General features: G+C 39.1%; 1 protein-coding gene across 1 annotated transcript; it reads left to right on the top strand.

Annotated features, from left to right (window-relative positions):
* Window positions 1–4,715: 4,715 nt before the first annotated feature.
* LOC125379135 (short-chain collagen C4-like) lies at window positions 4,716–20,140 on the top strand. Its single transcript, XM_048395074.1, has 4 exons — window positions 4,716–4,853; window positions 10,250–10,372; window positions 11,084–11,161; window positions 19,616–20,140. Exons 1-4 carry the CDS (start codon window positions 4,793–4,795, stop codon window positions 20,086–20,088), a joined length of 735 nt encoding a protein of 244 aa, XP_048251031.1. The 5' UTR covers window positions 4,716–4,792; the 3' UTR covers window positions 20,089–20,140.
* The last annotated feature ends 3,649 nt before the right edge of the window (window positions 20,141–23,789 follow it).

Genomic DNA, 23,789 nt, shown 5'->3' with positions numbered 1-23,789 from the left:
CGAGATATTTGGAGGTGCTCTTAGTAACATGGAGAAGTCGTGGGGAGGCAATTCGTCACGCTAAAAAAACACCTCTTTGTTGTCGGAGTATGGTTCACGACCTCGATACACGATACTGAATCTTCTAACCGTCCTCTATATTCAATCACCTGCAATTATGAAATAACATTTTTTTCATGCCTATACAGCACTCTTTCAGACATTGTTAATTCCCCGACACCTACGCCAACAATGTACACACGTTGTAAAAAAACTCAAAGGTGCAATGTGCAGTCCTTCACTTCTATGCAATGAAATTAACGCTATTGGAAGACGGGACAAGTCGTGTAGGTTTTGTCGTCATGTACATTTAGGGCTGCTCGGTTTGGCTTGAGGAGTCAGCAAACAGATTAGTAACATGACATTATTTCCTCTTTTGTTGTGTTCACACACCAGCATATGGAAATATGCATGATGGGTCTTCCGCAACACGTCGTGCTCATGCGTGACTTGGTCAGACCATACTAAGCTTTCAGTACAGCCACATTAAGAGCCACGTGGTTCCGTGGTCATTGTACCATGTAAGGAATTGGGTATCCGTTTTCCTTCAATTGCAACGGAATCCGTTTTATTTTAATTTGAACGTAAATCAGTACTTTCGTTTCTATTTGTTAAGAAACAAACCTGACCACTATGTTCAGGAAAATAGTAAGCGTGTCTAGGCATGTGGCGGTAAGGGCAGATATATTTAGATGTTCATATATATATATGTTAGGTTGACATCAGTATGTTAGTATATTTATATTAATTTCACTTGATAGCAAAACATGAAATTCGCTCATAGGTTGACAAATAAAGACACGCACCCATTGAAAATCCATTCATAATCTGATCAGCCCGCCCTAGTATGAACATGGAATAAAACATTATAGGTATCATGTGTATATTTCAAGTGTATTTATCAAGCACATATTCCGTGAACGTTTTCTTATTCTGATTTCTCCCCCAAAGCAACTGGGCTGAAATAATTGAATTGTATACAAGTTTCTCTACCAGTCCTATACCAGACGAGCATCTATGCTACATTCACACATGTGAACCGATTGCTTAATGTCAACACGGTTATATAGATGGTGAGGTGAAATGGGCTTTAACGTCGCGTCCAAGATTATTGCGCTTATATAGCGACGTGTATGTACGTGTGTGTGTTTGTGTGGCTGCTTGTACTTTTCCGCACTAATGCCGATTCATTGTGCTAGCTTACTGTGATACCATGCCGCAGTTTAACATGAATACCCCACTCAGACACAGTATACTTACTCCGAGCCGACCAGTCGTTGTTTTAGCCCATTAATGCCGAGCGCCAGACAGGGTAACAACAAGTACCATCTTTTAACGTCTTTTGGTATGACGCGGCCGGTGATCGAACCCCGGACCTTCCGCTCTCCGGGCGGACGCTCTGCCACTAGACCACGGAGGCGGTCCTCCATAGATGGAATAGTGCCAGTTACGGCAACTGTCACTTACTTACAATTTTTAGAAATGTACAAGCTGAACACCACGACGTCTAACAACATGCAACATAATTATGGGGATGAGAAATGTGAATTCAAGACCAATCCCCATACCACGATTTGGGATAATTCTAGATCTAGGTATGGACACAAAGGGCCAGTATACACCTGTAAGGAAACTATTCTACAAAGAAAGAGATTGTAACGTAGTTCGGTGTCACTTCTGACCAGACCCATGTGTCAGGGAGATGGAGTCTATAAGAATAAGTCTGCATCTATAAATCCTCGGTTATCCAGAGTATCACATCTCCATTCTAGCTTCGTTCCGGGGATGACGTCATCAACTGAACTAAGCGGGGCTAAAAAGGATCACAACATGCTTGCACCCCAAACAATTACTATCAGTAAGCATATATTTTAAGAACTGGAGTTTATTTACTTTCCTTATGTTTTTTTTCTTCTCATATCTAATGTTTACACCGTTGACAGAACGTACTTTAAGTACTAGGAAGACCCAATCAACTTGTTATTTCCACATCTGGTGATCACACATGTAGGCAAGGTATTCATTCTCCAGCAACGGATAGCCAGTCGGTCTTAAGATAAGATGATTTACTTTGACATCTGATCATCCTTAAATTCGAAAGTAATATCCTGTTCGCAAATGTTACCATTGACCTCAAGTGTCGGAAAATATTATAATGGGAATTTTGTTTCTACTTATTCACTAATATCATGCATAGGAAGTTGTAAACACTTGCCATGTATATATGAATGTGTCACGATACAGAAATAGCTGAACATTTAACAATTACATATATAACGACTACTGCACTCATTCTCGTTAGATACTAGACTTTCTGTGGTATCTGACTGACCGAGCAAATCTTGTTGCGCATGAATATTAAAATATGCCTAAACAAGGGCATTGTTAACATTTTTATGCATAAAAAATGTTATTGTTGTTGTGTGTGGAAACCTGGTACGCCAAGCTGTAACCTTTACTTAACAACGTATGCAGCTTGTGGTCATTCATGCTGCGTTGTTGTTAGCACGCACGACAACTGTAAGTAAACTTGAAAAGTCAAACAGCGTTGTGCTTTGAATCTCGGACCAAAAGTCGATCACTCGCACCGCTCGGATCCCGACTGTGCATTCAATTGTTCGGTTTCCTTGATCTAACAGCTGAAATTATACCCTGTACATACCTTCTTGGAAGAAGGAAACCAGAGTGTTCGCCAATGGTGTCAGTGTCAAAACTGTACGACCCTATACTGCAGAAGTGACAATCAACAAACGCGAGCCTGCTTGACAGCTTCAAACGAAGGGCAACTCCACCAAGCAATTAAAACAGAAAACCGTGATCTATTCACAGAATTTTTATGCTAGAGATCCATAGGAAATGTTTGTGACCACATTTCGGATGTTTTGGGCCACAAACTCAAAAGTCAGGCACACTTCCACGGAGTTTTCGAATGATTTGTATCGGAACTGTTCACTTTGAGTGATCTGTTCGTGCAGTCATGACGTTCATCAATAAATAAAGACCTTCGGAAACAGTGTCACAAAATAATCTTCGGAGAGGATGATGGCATAGCCGGAACGTAAGTCTAGATACTAATATCTGTCCAGATGATTTAAACTGCTTATGTTAAATCAACTTGAAAGTCGTGAAATTGGTCCGGTGCATGACCCTGATCTGTCGGTATTCTTACATTGCAAATTGATAAAACCTCGATGTAATTCATGTAGTAACCCTATCCATAAGAAACATAAACTTCAAAGCGAATTTGATACGTGTGACTATCGGGTTTGGTTTAATAAAGTGTTGTAAATGTCTCGTTTTTGTGAGGTTTCTTCGGTTCTGTCTCGTAAAGTTTTGTGAAAATGAATGACTTCTCGTGATTTTTGTTGTGAATGAAAAAAAGAAGTTATGGTGTGACAGATCAAACAAATAAAACGAGGACAACCTCTACGACACACGTCTGACGTACGGAGTTAATATCCTGGATCCATGGATTTCGCCACTTTGACTGTATGAACGTTTTGCATAATACTAAAGTTAACTAGGCATTGAAGTTATGATGACTATTGTTATAATACTACATACTATGTGACCCGTGACGATCCGGGGTAGAACATGTCTTTAGCAACCCATGTTTGCAATAAAAGGTGACTATGGTTGTCGTAAGAGGCGACTAACAGGATCAGGTTGTCAGGCTCACTGACATCGATCCCAATTGCATAGAACGAATCTCATGGAGTCAATAACTGGATCGTCTGGTTCAGACTCGATTATTTACAGACCACCATCATGTAGCCGGAATATTGAAGAGTGCGGCGTTAAACAACAAACAAACAAACATACTTTGTAATTATAATGAAAACATCACGTTTTCCCGTCTTAACTAACATGCAATGTGTGGTTCATGTTAACGGATTCTGTCCCAATCCGCTGACAATGTTCTTAATGTGCACATTCATGTGGATATTTATAACACTTTCAACATGTGTGTACAAGGTATAGTTACACTGTTGATTGATAATATCACTGCCATAATGGTAATCATTCCTTATCGCTGCTACACGAAATGGAACAAAGCCAAATCAAATGGACAAAGTGAAGGTAATACAGGTACAGTTTACTCAGTATAAACAATGCTGAACTCCTCTCTGTGAAACGTATATATCATTCAGCTGTAACGTTACCACCCTACAACGAAGTACCAGGTGACTCACAACTCCTATAATAGTCCCCGTGTTTCGTTTCAGCAGATATCACACGTGCAGCAAAATCACTTACTTATCAGTTTAAATCATCAACATGGAGTGTGATACGTAGATATCGTATGGCGATAGTCAACATCTGCATCATGAACCAGAGAAATCAAGAAGTCATGTGTAAAATGAAACGAACATGACTCTATCATATCTACCTAAAAATCTGCAACAGGCGGCATTGATCGATGAAACACGACACAGATTACCACGACGCCACACGAGAGCACGGTTGGGATACTTCACATCAACTTGTATGCCAGATAGCCGGACGTGTAAACTCGTATGTGTGAACTGCTGTTGCATGTATGTTGAAGGATATGATTACAACTGATGATTTATTTGTGTGTGAAACAATCATGATGGCAGCACCATGATTGGTTGGTTGGTTTGTTGTTTAACGCCGCATTCAGCAATATTCCAGCTCTATGGCGGCGGTAAGAACCAAGACGATAGTGTTAGATCCTGGAGGAAAACAAATAAATGTGACATGAGACTTAGTTGAGTTGTCATTACCAACAATGGTGGGGATAGGAATATCAACGTTGGCAGCCGCTATCCTGCTTGCTTCTCAGTCTTCAGGTAAGTTGAAATTGTTTGGAAATTATTTATATATTTATATCTACTGTCATTACTACGTACATATGCTTTGTATTCCTCAAATGTTTGTAGCAGTACTTTAACCTATCAACAACATGTTCTTCTATGCCATCTAAGGCTCTGTCCAAAGGTGAGTTCTTTGACACTGATCTGTCATTCGTTAGTTCCTACTTTTGGTCGTGCTTAGCAACATAGAGGGTATATGTATGGTCGAGTGACCCCTTGGCCGTTCATGGATCGAGTGCCAGATGTGTCCTCCATCACTCAGGGCACCCTGCATATGCATTGTACAGCTGGCACGGCACAATATGACTGAAATACTGCGTGAGAACCCCAGACGCAATTCACACAATATGTCATGTGTAACACAATTCCAAGAGGGTCCCCTGATGGATGCTGTGTTGCCCCTGTGTGCATTCGAGATCGCAAATATATCAATATATGCCGAAGATATCTATTGCCACGTATCAGTCATCAGTGATAGGCCTTAACCACGTGTCTTAATGAGGGCACCCTACCATCTGATCATTTCAAATGTTAGACTAATTTTATAAGATTACTAAGAGTAAGTGAACACAGTTGTATATCGCATCGGCAATATTGCAGCCACAACGCGATGAGAACAAGTTAGTTATTATATAACACCTGTCGACAATGGACAGTAAAACAGCAAGGTATATATCACAGTATTGGGGTTTAAAACAAACCAGATCAAAATTAAAACAAATGTATTTTCAATAGATTAGTTAATTTAAATTAAAACGAGCAACTGATGCTAGACCACGTTACTGGGAATCATGCAGACTTTCAGTGCTTTTGGTTACTGCATGATTCTCAAGTGGTTATATGGACTGCTAACCAATATTAAAAACAAACAAACTATAATCAAGGAAAGATAAGTCAGTTATTTAGATTGTCTTATTTACTAAAACTGACAGTTCACATAAAACATGATTGTTTTCTAAATGTTATTTTGAAGAACTAAGTCAATTGAAGCCAATGTATAAAATATTTCAGAAAACATGTAAAACATACATACGTGTGACGTCATTAATATTGGAAAGCATTCTAAGCATCGTCAAGAATGTTGCCTTCAGTACGTCAAGAATGGCCGTTGCATTAGATCGAGTTATCTGTATGGCACTAGGAATCAGTTGGGTTACACGGGTGTCTTTGTTGAATTGTTAACTTGAACGATAGAAATTATTTAGACCATGCAAACGAGATATGTTTAGCTCTCGAAGAGATAGAAATGCATGTCTACCAACAAATGATAACAAATCATTATCACAGATTTAACCAATGAATTCTATAATGTGGATTACACTGCGTATCTTTGGCTTATGTAGCCATAAAACCGTTGACAAATAATTGGGGCATACCAGAAACATTACACTGTACGTGATACATCATTTAGGGGTATCTGACAACACCTGACCTGACTGTGCTGCAGAGCGAGAAACTACGCTAGAGCTATGTGGTTGGTCTCGAAAGGATAGCCGATTTCAATATTGTAATTTAAAACCTTCCTTCTCTGTAATATCTGTTTAGATCCGCATCCGTACACGTTTCCATGATGCCAGTTTATGTGCAGGTCATAAAACATTGATACAAGTAATGTATACAATAGATATATAGTATATTGCGGTGTAAACGAAAACCTGCTTATTGTGCCACTGTCTGCGCTTGTTTACCAGAGAGATTTGACAGTAACTACTGCCTCAAAAGAGAGATCGTATTGTAATTATATTATCTTTGTGCAACTCTATTGTCTGTCACAGGTGAGGTCGTAGTGCTGCACGTAACTCATATATGTGCAACTATAAATAGGGATCCGGTCCTGTCTTACACTTAAAAACAGATAACACGTGGTGTCGTCTAAGGTAGGAGACCATGTCCGAAATATGCCCTTGGTCACCAAACAGGGAATGGGTACTCTGTTGGATGAGAGGGTAATGTGATGGTGCACCTTCTAACTGCTGATCATGCGACAGCCTGGTCTGTGTACTCCCCATGGGGTTTAGAGGGAAACATGAGTACACACTGACTCAAAGACCTTGGTAATATAGTGAGTATTCATTTGTTGAGGTGCGATGGGTAGCCTAGTGGTTAAAGCTATACAAATATTTAAATTCAAAATGAACAACAGAATCAGGCGTATTTCTGATTTCCAAACATAATGTTAACATGTCCCATTTTCATTATGGGAACGATCCGGGAGGGTAGCCTGATGGTTAAAGTGTTCTCATCGATTCTCCACATGGTTACAATGTGTGAAACCCATTTCCTGTGTCCCCATGTCGTGTTATTGCTGGAATATTGCTCAAATCGGCGTAAAACCATACCCACTCACTCATGTATTTGGTTAATAGGACCTGGCACATTGAATTTGTGTCATGTGTAATCTTTATCACAACAGGAATGTGTTGACACTTTCGTCATTCACCATACCTATTTTTTGCGTGCAGACCCACCTTAAATTTTTCTGCAAAATGTATCAACGGATACATTAGATTGTCTTGTCTGATAGGCATTTCTTAGAAGACACGTGTATCGTTGTTCATACAAGAGACATAGATATCTCTCTCTGCTGATAAGATAATATTATTCAAGAAATTATAGTCACTGTAGTTCCCAGTAAGTTAGCAAAGTCAGTGGAAATAACATTGATATCAAATTGTCGTTCAATAAACAAGCTCAGATCAAGCCAAAACTTCTTCACGTGCTGACGGGAAACAAAGAATTTATATCCATTTTCTCTAAGAACTTAGTTTATGTATTGTTCAGATATAGCATCGGAAGCTTTCTCAGAATCAATCAACATTAACAACCCTTTCGTATGTTGTGTCTTATTTTCGAACAAGAGCTTCATGTTTATACAAATAAATCTACCTGGAATGAATCCAGTTTGGTTCTCATGAATAACTGCATCCAGAGCATATGCTTATTGATATACATGGTTAGTTTTTATTTCCTAACGTTATGGGGCGCCAGTGTTTTTGTAGTCTTGTGTCTTTTCCCGATGTAGGTATACAGGTAATAATACCCATTTTCATAGTCAGGGTCAGTTGATTGTTGTTAAATGATTGTTTAATATATAAAAAAATCCAATTACCTTACAAACGCCACAAGGAACTCTATTGAAAATCCGCCTAACCCCAGAGTTTGATTATGTTTCACTGACCTTATGGCTCTGGATATTTATTCCATTTCAACTGCATTTTTCCCGAATTTTACTCGACATAAATTGTCAGTGTTGGCGTTTGCATTTCTTTATATATATCTAGAGTTTCTTCATCAGTTTCACTTTTACAGGTTTCATAGAATTTGACTAATCTAGATCAGTTTTCAATTTGTGACAATTTCTCTGTTATCTGAAACTTGATTATGAATAGATTTGCTGGTGTAGATTTGCATGTTTCCAGAAATAGAAATTCGTTAATATTAAACTTCAGAATCAGATGGTCAGAACCCAATATATATAACTTGTGTGTTTAATCTATGATAAAAAGGAAAAAATATCGCCAATCCAGAATGAGCCAAACCTGATTTAGTTTCAACTGACCAGAACGAGTTTCACTGAGCAAGGAAAACGACGTTAGAAGATGGTACTTGGTGTTACCCTGCCTTGCGCTCGGCAAAAAGGGCTAAAACAAGGGCTGGTCGGCTCGAAGTCAATAAACTGTTTCTGGGAGGGGTATTCTGTTAAACTGCGGCATGGCATCTCAGTGGGTTAACATTATAAAATAGGCATCAGTCCGGACAAGTACAAACAGACACAGACACACACATAGACACACACACACACACACACACACACACACACACACACACACACACTTCATTTAGGGGGCACGGGTGGCACAGTCGTCTGAGGCGCCGCTATTCGATGTGCAGAGTTGCGTCCCTTGGGAAGGCCAGAAACCTATGATTGTGGGTGGGAATCCCGGTTCGGCCCGATTATAATTTAATGTTTGTCAGCACCATACCCGTGCTCGTGGGTTTCACCGAAGTGGTAAACGTCTGAGACCTGCATCACTTCGGGCTTTCCTCCCACATAAAGTTGACACGCCGTGATATAACTGGAATACTGTTAAAAGTGGCGTTAAACCCAACTCACTCACTCATTTCATTGACATACAGGGCCGTTACAAAGAAACACAACCTGCTGAAAAACATTGGATATGACACATCCTAGAGGTGTAAACTACTTCAACACTCGGGGCACAGCCGGAAACATTACAACTTGTCAGTTAATAACCATACATACATGTAGAGGCACAGACTTTAGTTTCTCACCACCAGTATGTACACAGCGGGTGTAATAACAGACCTTATTACCTGCCCGTGAAGAGATCACCCGTTTAATAAACATGCAGCTGTATTACGCATTGTGTAATTCCAAAACGCGTGCTTATGTACTCTCGGAACAAGTTTCACGAACAAATATTGAAAGCTCTCAACATCCCTTTGCTTATTCAACGACACTGCGTGTAGAAATGATAGATCACTGAGATGAGCTTATGCACACTCGATGACCCAAACAACCTTGTTCTAGGCTGACGTCACATGGCATTGTTTCGTCGATGGAACTTGCAACAAAATTCCACAAATTACGTCATCGGGTAGTGTGACGTAATTGTAAACTTTGAGGTGCAAGGCGCCGTTCCACAAGGCGATCGTACTGTAGCGACAGTCGTTAATCTATTTTAAAGTATGTGAGTTCCGATAACCTTAGCACTACGATAGTTTTGTGGAACGGACGCCTGAATTCCAAAGGTGGACCGTTGCATGGTATTAAATTCATACGTTTCAACTTTTGACGTGTTTGAAGTATTATTCAGTCAAACTCAATTAGATTATGCCATGGATCGTCAGGGTGTCAGCCTATTCACACTCAACAGTATAATTCTGAAAATGATATGAATGGCAAGTAATAAATAAAATACTCAACTCGCTCCCGTGTAAAACTAATTTTATGAAACTCGTGAATAGTTGTGGTATCTCACTCGTTTCATAACATGTACGTGTATTACATGGGAGCTCGTTTAGAATTCTATATATGTTGCATCTCATGATCATTCGGAATCCAACATCTGCTGCTGATGTTTAGTGCTAGACACACACTGGCAACAACTGTGCAGCTGGAAACTAAAGTTATCATTATTTGTATTTGTACTGATCTCTGAAACTCCGGACTAGGTGTCCGTATACATTAAGATGTATTTACCTTATTGCAGGTGACATTGTTTATTCCTATGAGCTAGCGTGAACTGGACATAGTTATATACATATAAATACTGACTTATCATGAAGCTATAGATTGCCTACAGTCAAGATGATGGCGAAAGAATTGATGATCACATTGCTCTTTGTAGGCGTGACAATTCGCAAGAACACTTCGCGGGTTCTGCCAACCTCAACACCATGCATTGCCACTCAGACGTTTCTTGATGAATTGCGGCAGATGCTTAAGACGGAACAGAACACGTCGAATTCTGGTAAGACAGACTGTTTCCTCCGTTGACGTCCTTGTTTCTATATTTGCTGATGAATGTCCATTATTTTTTAAACTTAAAAGGCTGAGGCTGCACATAAAGGGATGATGACTGCCAAATGACGGAAACGTAGAAGTTGAACACATTCAAGCTGATGACACACTCTTGTACAGCCTACCGGGCAGGTGACGCCCTCAGTCAGACTTTTACCATGAGTTTGTTCACGTCGTTATTCTGACAAAGGCAAAGGGGTCCATTACTTTATCATGAAAACCAGGGGAAAGGCTAATATCGAGGAATTTTTTATCTCTGGGTTGTGTTTGCAAGTGCTAACAATGAAAGAGGAAATGTGAAAGTGCATCAGTGTTTATGAAAATAATGTTCTTTGTACAAGTAATCATGACAGCTAATCAACGAAATATTCATGTATTTCATATCAATATCCGTTAAAACATTACACATAAAATAGGGTATATCACAGAATATGAGTGTCTCTTTAGTATTAGTTTTGTAAATATATTATTGAAATTGTGTCCCGTGTAGCAGGGTCCGCCCACGTGGAGTGAATCAAGGTTTATGACACACAGTTTGTCAGTACATTTGTAGATTTTTCACAAACCAAGTAAATGTCCACAACAATTATCTACAATTCACACACCAATTATACAGACATGTATGCATATATATTGAAATACCAATATGTTTGTGTTACAGGTAAGGGTACTGGTGGTGGTATCTACACGCGGTGGGGAAAAACAGACTGTCCGTCTAAAACGGAACTTGTGTATAAAGGTGAGATAAACCTGATATCCTCTATTCAATCAATCTTAATTGTATGAAAGGCCATTGGCCCATATACACATACAGATAAACAATATCGTTTACAGCTGTACAGCTTATTATATAACTATTGGATAACTAATATGATGCTTGACATGTATTAGAGGTATTGTAATAACAGTGGAAATAACCACAGTGGCAGTAGTAGTATAAAATACAAAAGGAATGGAATAGCATAGCACGACGTTCAATACAAAATAATCTATCAGTAATATACTCATCATGTCATGAAAATTTGACAATTTAAATGTATATGCATTTCTAGTAGAAACAAACAGACAAAAATGAAATGTAGATACTCCTGATCTAGATGCGAAAGTTTCAAAACAACTATTTTTTTCTGGACATATCGGATTCACTAAGTAATTTACTACGCACTCGTAGACTTTGATAGATGTATTGTAATATCTTAGATAATTTTTTACTAGGGATACCATTAAAAGATAGTATTTTGTTCATGGAATAGTGGTTCTTAGTGATATCAGGCATATATTTCAATCTTAGGTTGTAGTAAATTGGACATATAAACAAAAAGTGTAATTCGTTTTCAATATGGTTTTCGCAGAATGGACAAAAACGCATATCCTTAGGAATAGAGAAGAAGCGACCCCTGTCGCACATCAAATCATTTAACCCTAGCCTAAGTTTGATAAATGTGTCTCTAATTTTTCTCTCTGTTATAGTATGCAGGTAAACCTCTGGTGTTAGACAATATTTAAAGGTATTAAAGACGTCGTTGCGTGTACTGTTATCTAGTGACGACCTCAAGTTTTGAGTAAACATATCAATTGCTACCTGCTTAAAAGAGCTAAGAAAATACATTTTGTCTCCAACGCTTTGATTTAGCCAAACATATCCAAATCCGTGAGAGAAGAGTAAATGCTTAATGTTTGATGCCCAGGTTACGTAACCAACACTATCACGATAGACAAGCATTTCGTAGCATTTTCTTGGGATTCGTTCTCGCGACATCTCTGTTATTTTGAGCCAGTATCTGAGTAAACGTAAATATGAACAAATATATAACGGGTATCTACCACATTCGCCATAGACCATATGATTTGGAGCTGATTTAGAAACATTTAGAAATCTTTTACATGCAGTTAAGTGTACCTTTTCAATATTGTAATAGGTTTCAAAACCCCAGACCTCTGATCCATATAATAAGATTGGTTGAATTTGAGCATCAAACATTTTGAAGAAAATAGTAGGTGAGATAACACGCAATTTATCTAGGACAACAAAAAGATTTATTAGGGCCTTTTTTGCTCGTAGGGCGAGATCGTTAACTAGATGTTTAAGATTCAGGTTAAACGGTAAAACAACACCGAGGTATTTATACATGTTTGTAACATTTATAGGGTGGTTATTGAAGAACCATTTATCTCTCGATGCAAGAGGACCGCCTCTCCTAAATACGATAATATTAGTTTTTTCCAAGTTAACAGATAGCTTCCATGTAACAGTGTAACTGTATAGTATATCAATTTGTTTCTGGAGTCCGATAATAGAGTCAGAGACTAGAATCACGTCATCGGCAAAAAGTAATATAAGTAATTCATAAAGGTCAGGGTATAATTGCACTCCGTGTTTACCGTTTTGTTGAAAATCGAAGGAAAGCTCATTAATGAAGAATGAAAATAGGAGAGGACTCAAGATACAACCTTGTTTAACTCCCATGGGGCATTCAAAATAATCGGTGACTCCACTATTATGTCGTACACAAGATTTTACATTTTCATACATTGATTTTAAAATAGTAAACATTTTCCCACCAACACCAGCTGCCCTAAGACAATCCCAAAGTTTACATCGGTCAACAGTGTCGAAAGCTTTTTTAAAATCTACAAACGCAATATAGAGTTTTCGTTTTCGGCATCCGAGATATCTCTGAACAATAGCATAAAGTGAGAAAATATTATCAGCAAGTGAATATGATTTTCTAAAGCCAGCTTGAGTTGGTGGGATTTTGTCAAAAACATTAGCCCAGGTAGTAAGACGATTGTTTAGAATTATAGCAAACAGTTTACCTAAGATGCTTGTTAGAGAAATTGCTCTATAGTTATCGGGGTCGGTCACGTCTCCCTTTTTAAATACAGGCACAATGACAGATCTAGACCATGCATTTGGGAATATACCCTTTCTGAATATTTCGTTAAAACATTTGTGCAAAAAGGGAGTAATGATATGTTTTGAACTTTTTAACATTTCAGCTAGGACATCATCGGGGCCTGGAGATTTACCTGGTTTAAGTGTATTAATGGCATTGTGTATTTCAGCGACTTCAATTTCCGATTCTAAAATATCTCGCTCAACATCAGATAAATTCACATCATTAACAACTTCATGGATGTTATCCTCGAAAATATGGTTATTTCCAAAAACCTGTTTGAAATGGTGAAGCCATTCAGGACCTGTAATATTAATACGTGCAATGACTGGATTACATAGAGATTTTATCTCTTTCCAAAAATGCTTTGAGTTCTTTAATGAGTTGCTTAATTTATTCAATTTCAGATGTCTTAAAGAGTTAAGGTGTTGTCTGCATTCTGTTTTATATTTGTTTCTTTGTTTACAATAATTTCTTCTATTTCGTTCCGATCTATTTCGACGAAACTCGCGAAGGGCTCTTCTGGCTGATCTCTTGTGTTCTTTACATTTACCGTTTAAACTGAACAGCTTTTTAGGAACTAAATTTGAACACGAGCGTAGTTTCATACATTTGCCGGACTCCAAAAGAATGTTTATAAAGAGATCGACCGCATCATGCATATTTCTCCTCAAAGTATGAAACAGGGTGTCAGACACCTCATCAAAAGTATGGCTTAGACATCGTAAGAAGTCAGGTTTTTTAGATTCATTCCATCTAAAACTGTCAGAAAATATATCCTCTGATAATGGTTCCGATACAGGATTATAAAATGCACACTGTAGTTCTAAAGGAGAGTGGTCGGAGTCTGTGCTCTCTCCAACAGTTAGGCAATCAACAAATCTGAAGATTTCAGCTGACGCTATAAAATAGTCAACAATGCTACTGCCATTTCTACTTACACATGTTAGTTCACCACTTCTGTCGCCATTCACTCTGCCATTCATGATATACAGGTTATATACATAACATAAATTAAGAAGAAAGCGACCAAATTTGTTAACCACATCATCAAGTGACGATCGTTTACTAATGTCACAAGGATCGTCTTCAGGAAAAATATCTGGATCACCGTGATTTAATTCAGGTTCTGGAGGGTTATTCTCAGTACCTGTTCGAGAATTGAAATCCCCACACAGTAATATAAAGAAATCAGATAGGTACTCTGATAGGTCGAGAAGAAAGTTATCAATTTTATCAAATAAGCAAGCATTTGGATTTTTCACGTAATACGTTGAGTTTTCAGGGGGAATATATAAACAGAAGATCAGAATATCTTTTGGTAAACCGAACGGAGTTTTCTTAATTTCTATGGTCAAAAGATTGTCGATATCATTTCGACGTAACTCACAAAACTGTTGAAATTCATATCTAACAGCAAAGCAAACTCCACCACTATTCCTGCCATGACCTGACAATTTCACCGACGGAGAGTAAAAGATTTTATATCCAGGCAACCAGTCATAGTCTACGTTATCCAAAAAGGTTTCCGATAGACAAAGAAAGTCAAAGCTTTGTAGATATGAAATAAAGTCATTATTTGAGAGTTTACTGGACAAACCATTCACATTCCAGCAGAGCAATCGGCACAGAGTGTTATCAATTTCATGAGTGGGGTTGATACCGGTGCGTCGTCCATTTGGCTCCTGTGAACAATTGACCGGGGCCGGGCCGAGTCCTCAAGTAGTTTTGTTCCTGGCGCCTGATCTTGTCTTTCGACGAGAATCAGTTGGGTCTATCGCAGTCCTTTTAAATATAGGTTCCGTAATCAGCCGGCCATTCTTGAAGTAACCGCGCATCCCTGTGTCTTTGAGATCTTTCAGCTGTTGTCGTTGGCGTCTGGTCAAATCGCTTGACACTCCATACCCACCGTCCTTCATGGTGGCTCTCGCCCTCAGTATCTCAAATTTGTCGTCACTCTCACGTAGTTTGGCAATCACGGGGCGTGGTTTGTTGGTGGTTTGCTGTGTCTTACCGAGACGATGTGCTCTCACAAGATCGCCGGACGTCCAAGTTTTATGTGTAACACTCTGCGTAAGAATGTGTAGGACCTTCTGTTTACACTCAACGTTTGAGTCCTCACCTTCTGGTATGCCGTAAATAATCACATTGTCTCTGCGACTGAGAGACTCAAATTTATCTACTTCGGTGTCCAACGAGTTGATTTTGTCCTCAATGCTATCTAGTTTGTCGGCTACCGCATCCACATCAGCGTACATAACATCGTGGTTCTGTTTCATTTCATCGACGGATGATTTCAGCTCAGAGAACTTTGTGTCAAGCTGGTTACATTTGTTGTTAACAGATTTAATTTCATCCCTCAAAGATCTAATTTCAACCGACAGGTCTTGTTTTACGCTTAAAATGGTGTCTTTTAGATCTTGCATAGTCGGCAAGGCCTGGGTTCAACTCAATGTCGCCTGATAGGATGAGTAGACGGGGTATAATTTGGCTGAACACCGGTCCATTTGTTTGTAAACACGGCCTGTCAATAAGCGTGAAGCTGTCCGTGTTCCTCGTGCAGATGCAATTGACATCATTTAAACACAATTGGTGTTCTTTGGGGATAAATCTATAGAAGTTAGTAGAATTCAGTGTATCAATCAATAACATTGATGATGACAAATGGAGAGTAAATATCATGAAGCACACAATCATTCTGTAGTGTACATCTGTCCCTCGGGTGAACGGTGTGTAGACCCCATGGTCGCCATAGTCTAGCTGAATCTGCCGTGTCCCTGCACGATGTTTAAACAGTCCAATGCGAGCTCTGTATATGTCAATTGACACCATCGCTAGTGTAGAACGCTCGAGGAGATAGTTATGATATCACACGTTCCAAAATATCAGAGTTCGGGATGTATTTACCTTGTTAGATGGTCAAAGTGCTGGAGAGCTACACGCAGGTGACTTTACACTGTCAGCCATCTATTCAAAACATTTCTTTCTTATTTGAGTCAAATTGTGAACGGAGCTAGGTTTTCAGTTGTATCTAATCAATACATATAGTGCCTGGTGAGATTACGGAGTGAACTATGCATGCAGATATTATCTAGTTACATTGTGAAGTGAGCTATGCATGAAGATATGATCTAGTCACATTGTGAAGTGAGCTATGCATGCACTTATTATCTAATCCCATTGTGAAATGAGCTATGCATGCAGATATTATCTAGTCACATTTTGAAATGATCTCTGCATGCAGATATTATCTAGTCACATTGTGAAGTGAGCTATTCATGCAGATATGATCTAGTTACATTGTGAAGTGAGCTATGCATGCAGATATTATCTAGTCACATTGTGAAGTGAGCTATGCATGCGCAGATTGTCTTGCTACATTTTGTGGTGATTAATGCACTCTTGAGTTATGCATACATATATTACTTGGTCCCATTGTGTAGTAAGCTACGCATAGGCATATATGATCTGGTCAAATTGTGTAGTGAACCACGCATTACGCCACCCTTCAGATGCAGCAGAAAGTATTACCAATCCAAATTATGTCAGTGTAATGTTTACCTCCACTTTCTGACTGGTTGATCAGACAACAATGTTGCCATATTGTACAACCTGTTGTAAGAAGTCATGGCAGTTCGTACTTGCTTATCAAAACTTATTGTTTTCATTTGATTTTGCCCTTGCAATTGACATACATTTAACATCTTGTATTTTGTGCTAAAACACTATTAACATAAATAAGCAGGACAAGTAAACTTTATCTCAGGGCAAGTTCTTCTTATTGTCTAGTTGTCCAGGGACAAGTTCACAAATTTGATATTTCCTCACCCTTGCTATGCATACACATATAATACACATGCTACTAGTCTAGTCATGTTATATAGTGCACACATATGCAGATACATATTTTCTCATCACATTGTGTAGTAACCAGTGCGTACATAGATTGCCTAATCACACTCTATATTGAGCTATGCATACATAGTTTGGCTAATGGATTGATCGATAGATGGATTTACGAACGAACGAACGAAACGAACGAACGAACGAATGAAAAGATGAACTGATGGATGGATGGATGGATATTTGCAAAATGTTTATGATAACGGTGCGTTTTAAATGTAAGGTATATATACCTTAATAAGATGTTAATGTTCTGTATATCTGCCTAACCACAAGTGCCTAACCATAATAAACCGTGTTTGTAATGTACAATGTACATGTATTTACATTTATCATATAATGAGTAGGTTTCTGGGCAGGATAAAGCCAACGGATAAAAACGATATCCGTTGGGGTCATATGCGGATAGAGATGCAAATATCAAAGGTCAAGTAGGGACTACTTTCACTGTTTATAAACAAACACGGCGTCGCCCTCGTCATTTGGCGATCGAGTCAGAATTAACCATCGGGAATCTGGATAAACTACAGGGATAATTGCTATCATTATCAAAAGAACAGTCTAATATACTGAAAATCAATGTCTAACTGTGACATAGCTAAGGCATTTTATAAGTTTTGGCAACTTTGGAGATATAAATTTCGAAACAATTTTGCGAGGGCACTAGGCCTAGCCAAGCGGGATCAGTAGCCATATCTGTGCTTGTAGACCTCTGCGGCTTGAAACCTTCTCCACAAATTAAAATAGTTGGATTTGGAACCAAATATGTTTGAATTGTTACCTTGTTTCGTTTTGTCGCTGTGTGTACATCTGACTACACTTCTTAACGTTATGACAGACCGGCGGTCAACAACGTCTGACCGTGGCCGTGACGTCTCATAGACTAGGGTTAGAGTAGCTTCCCTTTGACAAAGGGCAGTTACTCTAACGGACAGACCGATGGATTGCCGCGAAAGGCAAATAAAAACAATTGTTGTTTTGTGTATATGTTACTTCGCAACTGTATAAGAAACACATTTCAGTTGGAACTATATTGGCTACTGTCACTGTCCGACTGACCCATCACTTACCCTATGACGTATTATATATTAATGCGCGCATTCCAGGAAAACTCGCAATGTTTCGGTAATGTTTGTGAGAGAGGGAAAGCAGTTTTGAAGCACAGAATTAAAGAATGACATTGTAATGTACAAGCCTTTTGTACATTTCGGTCAGTAGACAGTGAGATGAATCATATTGTATATGTTGTATGTGATACAGCATACCGTAAAGATATACGTTATTGCTACATGAATTAACGTATATCACCACTGATCTTACTGACTGTTTGTTAAATGTGCAAAAACAAAATGGGAACACGTTCTAAATCACCTGTTTCGATTTGGCAACGTAATAGTTCGTGTGACGTCACCTATATTCGTGAGTCTGTTCCACGAAACTACTTCTTGTAGCATAATGGCTTAAATCAGCCTTGTATGGCTGCAAAAGTGCATCTAGTCCATCTAAATGCATTGTATATTACTACACAGCCGTGACTCGAAGTAAAATAACTTCTGTCACTGGTGGAGTGCAATTTCCCCACGTTCCACCGACCGTATCCTCGTGCGAGAGACTACTTCCGGTATGACGTCACTTTGTTGACAGTTTGATCGGTTGTACTTTTTCTGATACGAGAGTGAAAGCCGGTTCGAGCCGAGATATGTGAGTTGACATTCAAGTATTTTATATTTATTGTACATCTTCCTAACTGAATGAAATACTGAAAAGAATAATTATATTCTTGTAAATTAATAAATCTTATTGTGCAATTTTTAATTGTGAAATTATTCTTAAAAAATTGAATAATTAAAACTGTGTGGTTGGTGGTATTGGGAGTGATCCACAATTCGCTACCAGAGCTGTACCCCAATACCCACCCCCTAAACCGTTACAGTTTTATTTATTTAATTATATTCTTGTAAATTAATAAGTCTTATTGTGCAATTCTTAATTGTGAAATTATTCTTAAAAAATTAAATAAATAAAACTGTGCTTTTTTTTAATAATATCCTCAGAGCATATTTCCGTTATTTAGATTTTTAAAAAACACGAAGTAACAGCTATAATGGTGTTTTGGTAAAAGGTCAAAAGTTGCGATGTTTACGATGAAACTAATTTTGCTTTGCCTGAAATGACAGCGGATGAGATCCCAGGAACAGAGAAGTGTATGTGAGTGCGCAATGAATTGTATTCAACTTCAAAGTGAGAGTTCAAAGTGAGAGTTCAAAGTGAGAGTTCAAGAGGCGTGACTTATGTCCTTTTGGCACCGATTGGTTTAAGCCAAATCCTGTATCTAAGTAACCACAACATGTGTGATGATTGTTTTGACTAAGCCAACTGTATCATTATCACAGGAATAGCTGGAGGAACCTACTACAGTTATAAGGCTGGGCCTGCTAATATCCTTTGTCTACCTGAGAACCCCGAGTATGGAAACTACACCCCTGGATTTCAGTCTGATGGTTCCATCTATGGTACAGAATATGAAACCAATGAACATTCCACCAGTTTCAAAAACCTCCATAACCATGACGTTCCCTGTGCCGTGTGTAGAAGTAGAACCAAGACAAGCGTCATCATGGTGCCTGCCAAGATGTCCTGCTTCCCTGGATGGCGTGTCGAGTACACAGGGTACCTGATGGGTGGCCATTTCAATTATGCTGCTAGTGAGTATCTGTGTGTTGATGGCAATGCAGAGAAGGATCGCAGTGGTCATGAAAACAAGCAAGGGCAACTCTTGTATCTTGTTGAAAGCAGGTGTGGTTCCCTGCCATGTCCGCCGTACAAGAACAACTGGGAGTTAACATGCGCTGTTTGCTCTAAGTAGGCCACAGATTTGATCCTTCACTGACATATGTGAATAAAGCATATTGACATACGTCTGTGATTTTTTGTGAGCAACAACACAATTATTGACTGCTTATGCTTTTATTTAAATAATTGTTAGGTTGCACACAGGTTTTCGATTTTATTGGGAATGCGGGCTGAATGATGAGGGCAAATAGTTTAATTGAAGGTGGAAGCATAAAGGAGTTGCAGCTATAGAATAACTACTTGGATGTTCATCCAGTTGAGTGATTCAGCTGACCTCCTGGTCAGCAGAAACAGTATCATTGCAATAGGAAGGCAAAGAACACTAAATCATTAACAAGAGTTTTATTTTGGTTTAAAACAACAATTACAAACAACAATTACTATGGTACTTTAATTCACATTTACAAACTTTCTGAATACCCAAATTTCTATTACGATCACGATTACTAAATGACAAGAGTGTCCCACGATGTTATGATGATATGTTTATAGCCTATAAGTAGGTCACATCTCACGCCCACTCGCCGGTAGCCTTCTGCATCTGTTGTATCATGAATTATAAAGCGTGGCATGACGGATGTAGTTTTAACACTTGCAAGGCAAAGCTTACCTGTTCTTATGTCACTTTAGTTTGCGGATATTTGCTTCGTTTTACTACATATACTCAACAACAAAAGTTCCTGTGACACCAATATTTTAGAATATTTTTCAAACAAGTAAAGTTTGGTTTTCAATATTGTAGTAGATTTATGGAATCAAGTCACAAAAACGCAAATGCTATAGAAAAGCATGCATTCCATGCAAAAGTTGACTTTGATGCAAGACCCATGCATTTCACTACCCAAGAATGGGTATAAAAATATGTGCGTTAACGGGATTCCATATGCATTGTTTAGCATCATGCTAACAACAACCACTCAGAAAAACAACACAATTACGCAATTATTCAACATTAGGAAATGCCACGCATGTCCGAAAATGAGCGTCTGCGAGCCATTGGTATGCTTGAACCAGGATCGAGTCAACGTGTTGTTGCAAACAATTTAACGTCCACAGAAACACCATTTGGTGTTTATGACAACGTTGGCAACAGACGAATGCAGTCAGAGACCATACTCGGAGTGGCAGGCCACACGAAACTAATAATCGACAAGACAACTTGATTCGAACAATACACCTACGAAATCGATTCCAGCCAGCAACAGTGACTGCAACAAGCATCACTGGCCTTCGACGAATATCTTCACAAACCGTACGTCGCCGCCTCAGATGTGCAGGGATTGTTGCCAAAAGCCCCACCAGACGTCCCATTTGACAGGAAACCACCACCAAGCACGTATACAGTGGTTGCAGACAGCGTCTACGCTGGACAGCCATGCAGTTGGGACAAGTTCTATTCACTGACGAGTGTAACATAGCTGTCCAGCACTAGGGTCAGTGTACATCGACTTCGGTCACATACATTTGATAAGATTGCTGGACTCAGCAAATATCCTAATTACTTTGTGTGTCAAAGCAGAGATGTATACGATGACAATTACTCTGAAATACTACAGAGTTGCCATATGACTACTCGTTTAAGGAAGATAGGATACCCTATAATGTTTCGCTGACCAAGCCAGAGCACGTGGTGTCAACATTTGGTCATTACATATCAGATAGCCTGGATTTAAATATCCCTTACACAGCAGGAATAAGAACTGCTGACGTACACCACGATGCAAACTCTGGGCTACCACGTCAACCCAGATACCCCTTAAAAGTGGAGGTGTTTGAGACAGATGGCAGACAGCCCGAGACGAGCAACCTCACCAGCAACACAGTGAAAAACGTCCCGAGAGCCAGAGCCAGGAGTAGAACTATCTTGTACTGATGAAATAAATCTTCATTCCTGAACAACGAAACGTGTTTTGTTACACGTTAGGGGACTTTTTTGGTGCCGAGACCCGGATTCAGGACGGTAAAAACATCAAGTGCAGGGTAAGTGACGTTTTGGTTTTCTCTCCATTGCCTTCTCTCTCTTGGACCATTTTCTGAACTGTGTTGTTAGGTTTTGTGTTGTGATTGCTATTAGCAGTAGGACTTAAAAGGGTTTGAATAGGAATCAATAGGTAGATAAAATTACTTAGTTCTAACATGGCAGAAAGCATCGAAGCCCTATTCAACCATCTGGCCATGCAGTTAGGGAATTTGCACTAAACGATAATGGCTGGTATCAGGCCACTTTCAGTGACAGTAGAAAACCAAATAGGCCAACTATCACAGGCCATTACGTCTCAAAGTTTCTCACAACATGTGAGACCGTTTGAGGAAGACCCGAAACGATTCAAAGAATGGATTAAGTCTCTGGACAAGTATGTTAGTTTGTCCGGAATTCCCGAAGAAAAAATTAAATTAGTAGCTTTTCAAAGTAGCCGTGGCCCTGTGAGTGATTTTCTACAGCGATACCTACATGACAATCCAAGCCATACTTGGAATGTAGTGAAAAAAGAGTTAACTTCTCGATTTGCTGAGGTCACTGACCCACTATATGCGTTCACACTGCTACAGAAATTATGTCAAAACAATGAAGAGAGTGTACAAATATTTGCAGAAAGGCTGTTAGCCTTGGCGGAGGAAGCATATGTAGGGCATGATCAAAATTGGAATGGGGCAATAGAGCGCCAGTTGGTGGGATTCTTTGTAGAAGGATTAAAACATAACTATTTAAAGATGGATATAATGAGAGATAATCCCAACAGTTTTGCCGAAGCAGTTACAATAGCCATGAAAGAACAAAATCTGAGGAAAAAGTTTGACTTAAGATTAGGAACCAAAGAACGGGTTGATGGAATAAACAGGGCTGCCCATGAGCCGATGGAGGTAGACCATTATCGATCACCTCGAAAGTGCTACAAATGCGGCATGGGTAGACATAAAACTAGAGATTGTAGAGGTGGTAGACAAACAGTCAATGCAGTGAGCACAGAAAATAGACGGCAAGATAAAGGGTTATGCTGGTATTGCAACAGGCCAGGTCATTATAAATACCAATGCCCGGAGTTTAATCAACATAGGAATCGAGGACGGGGAGACCGTTGCCATCCTTTAAACTAGATAGGTCTCTTCCTGGGGGAACACAGGCGGAGACGAATCAAAAAGGGGAATCATTTACAATCAATTTGGCGGGAAACCCAAACTCTTGTGTTGTATCAGTAGGAAGACGTATGTATAGGGCATTGGTTGATTCAGGAGCACAAGTATCTTTAATTCACCCAAGAGTATATGAAACTTTAAGAGAGGTTTCAAAGTAAACTTCAGAAAACATTTCTTTACAATCAGTCAATGGAAGTCCACTGGCTGTCGAAGGATGTACAACAATACCATTTAGGGTAGGGCAACAGCTCATGAAGCATAAGTTCTATATTGTTAGAGGTATCAACAGGAATATAATTCTTGGACGAGACTGGTTGACTGACAATGGAGTGAGACTGTACTTTGATCTAGGAAGATTGAAAGTAGGTGATGCTGATGTTCCTTTAGAAGAAGACATACAAATAGCATCAATCATCAGACTAACTAACAGGTCAATCATTAAGCCCCAAACAGTTAATATGATAAAGGTTAAGACAAAGAAAAAGTCGTATTTTGACACAACAGCGTTGTATGAGATCCAGGGTGAAGAGGGAAATTACATTAATTCAGAACCAGGATTGATGGTAGGAAACTCACTGG

The sequence above is a fragment of the Haliotis rufescens genome, unplaced genomic scaffold, assembly GCF_023055435.1.
Source record: "Haliotis rufescens isolate VD_foot unplaced genomic scaffold, xgHalRufe1.0.p SCAF_14, whole genome shotgun sequence".
Lineage (NCBI taxonomy): Eukaryota > Metazoa > Mollusca > Gastropoda > Lepetellida > Haliotidae > Haliotis > Haliotis rufescens.
Note: the sequence above shows the minus strand (reverse complement) of the source record. Positions and strands in the feature narration are given on the sequence as shown.

Excerpts from the sequence above, each read along its gene's own strand:
- LOC125379135 (XM_048395074.1), top strand. The coding sequence starts at position 4,793 with ATGGTGGGGATAGGAATATCAACGTTGGCAGCCGCTATCCTGCTTGCT. Across the intron at positions 10,373-11,083 it reads ACAGAACACGTCGAATTCTG|GTAAGGGTACTGGTGGTGGT; the intron begins GTAAGACAGACT and ends TTTGTGTTACAG. Across the intron at positions 11,162-19,615 it reads AACGGAACTTGTGTATAAAG|GAATAGCTGGAGGAACCTAC; the intron begins GTGAGATAAACC and ends TCATTATCACAG.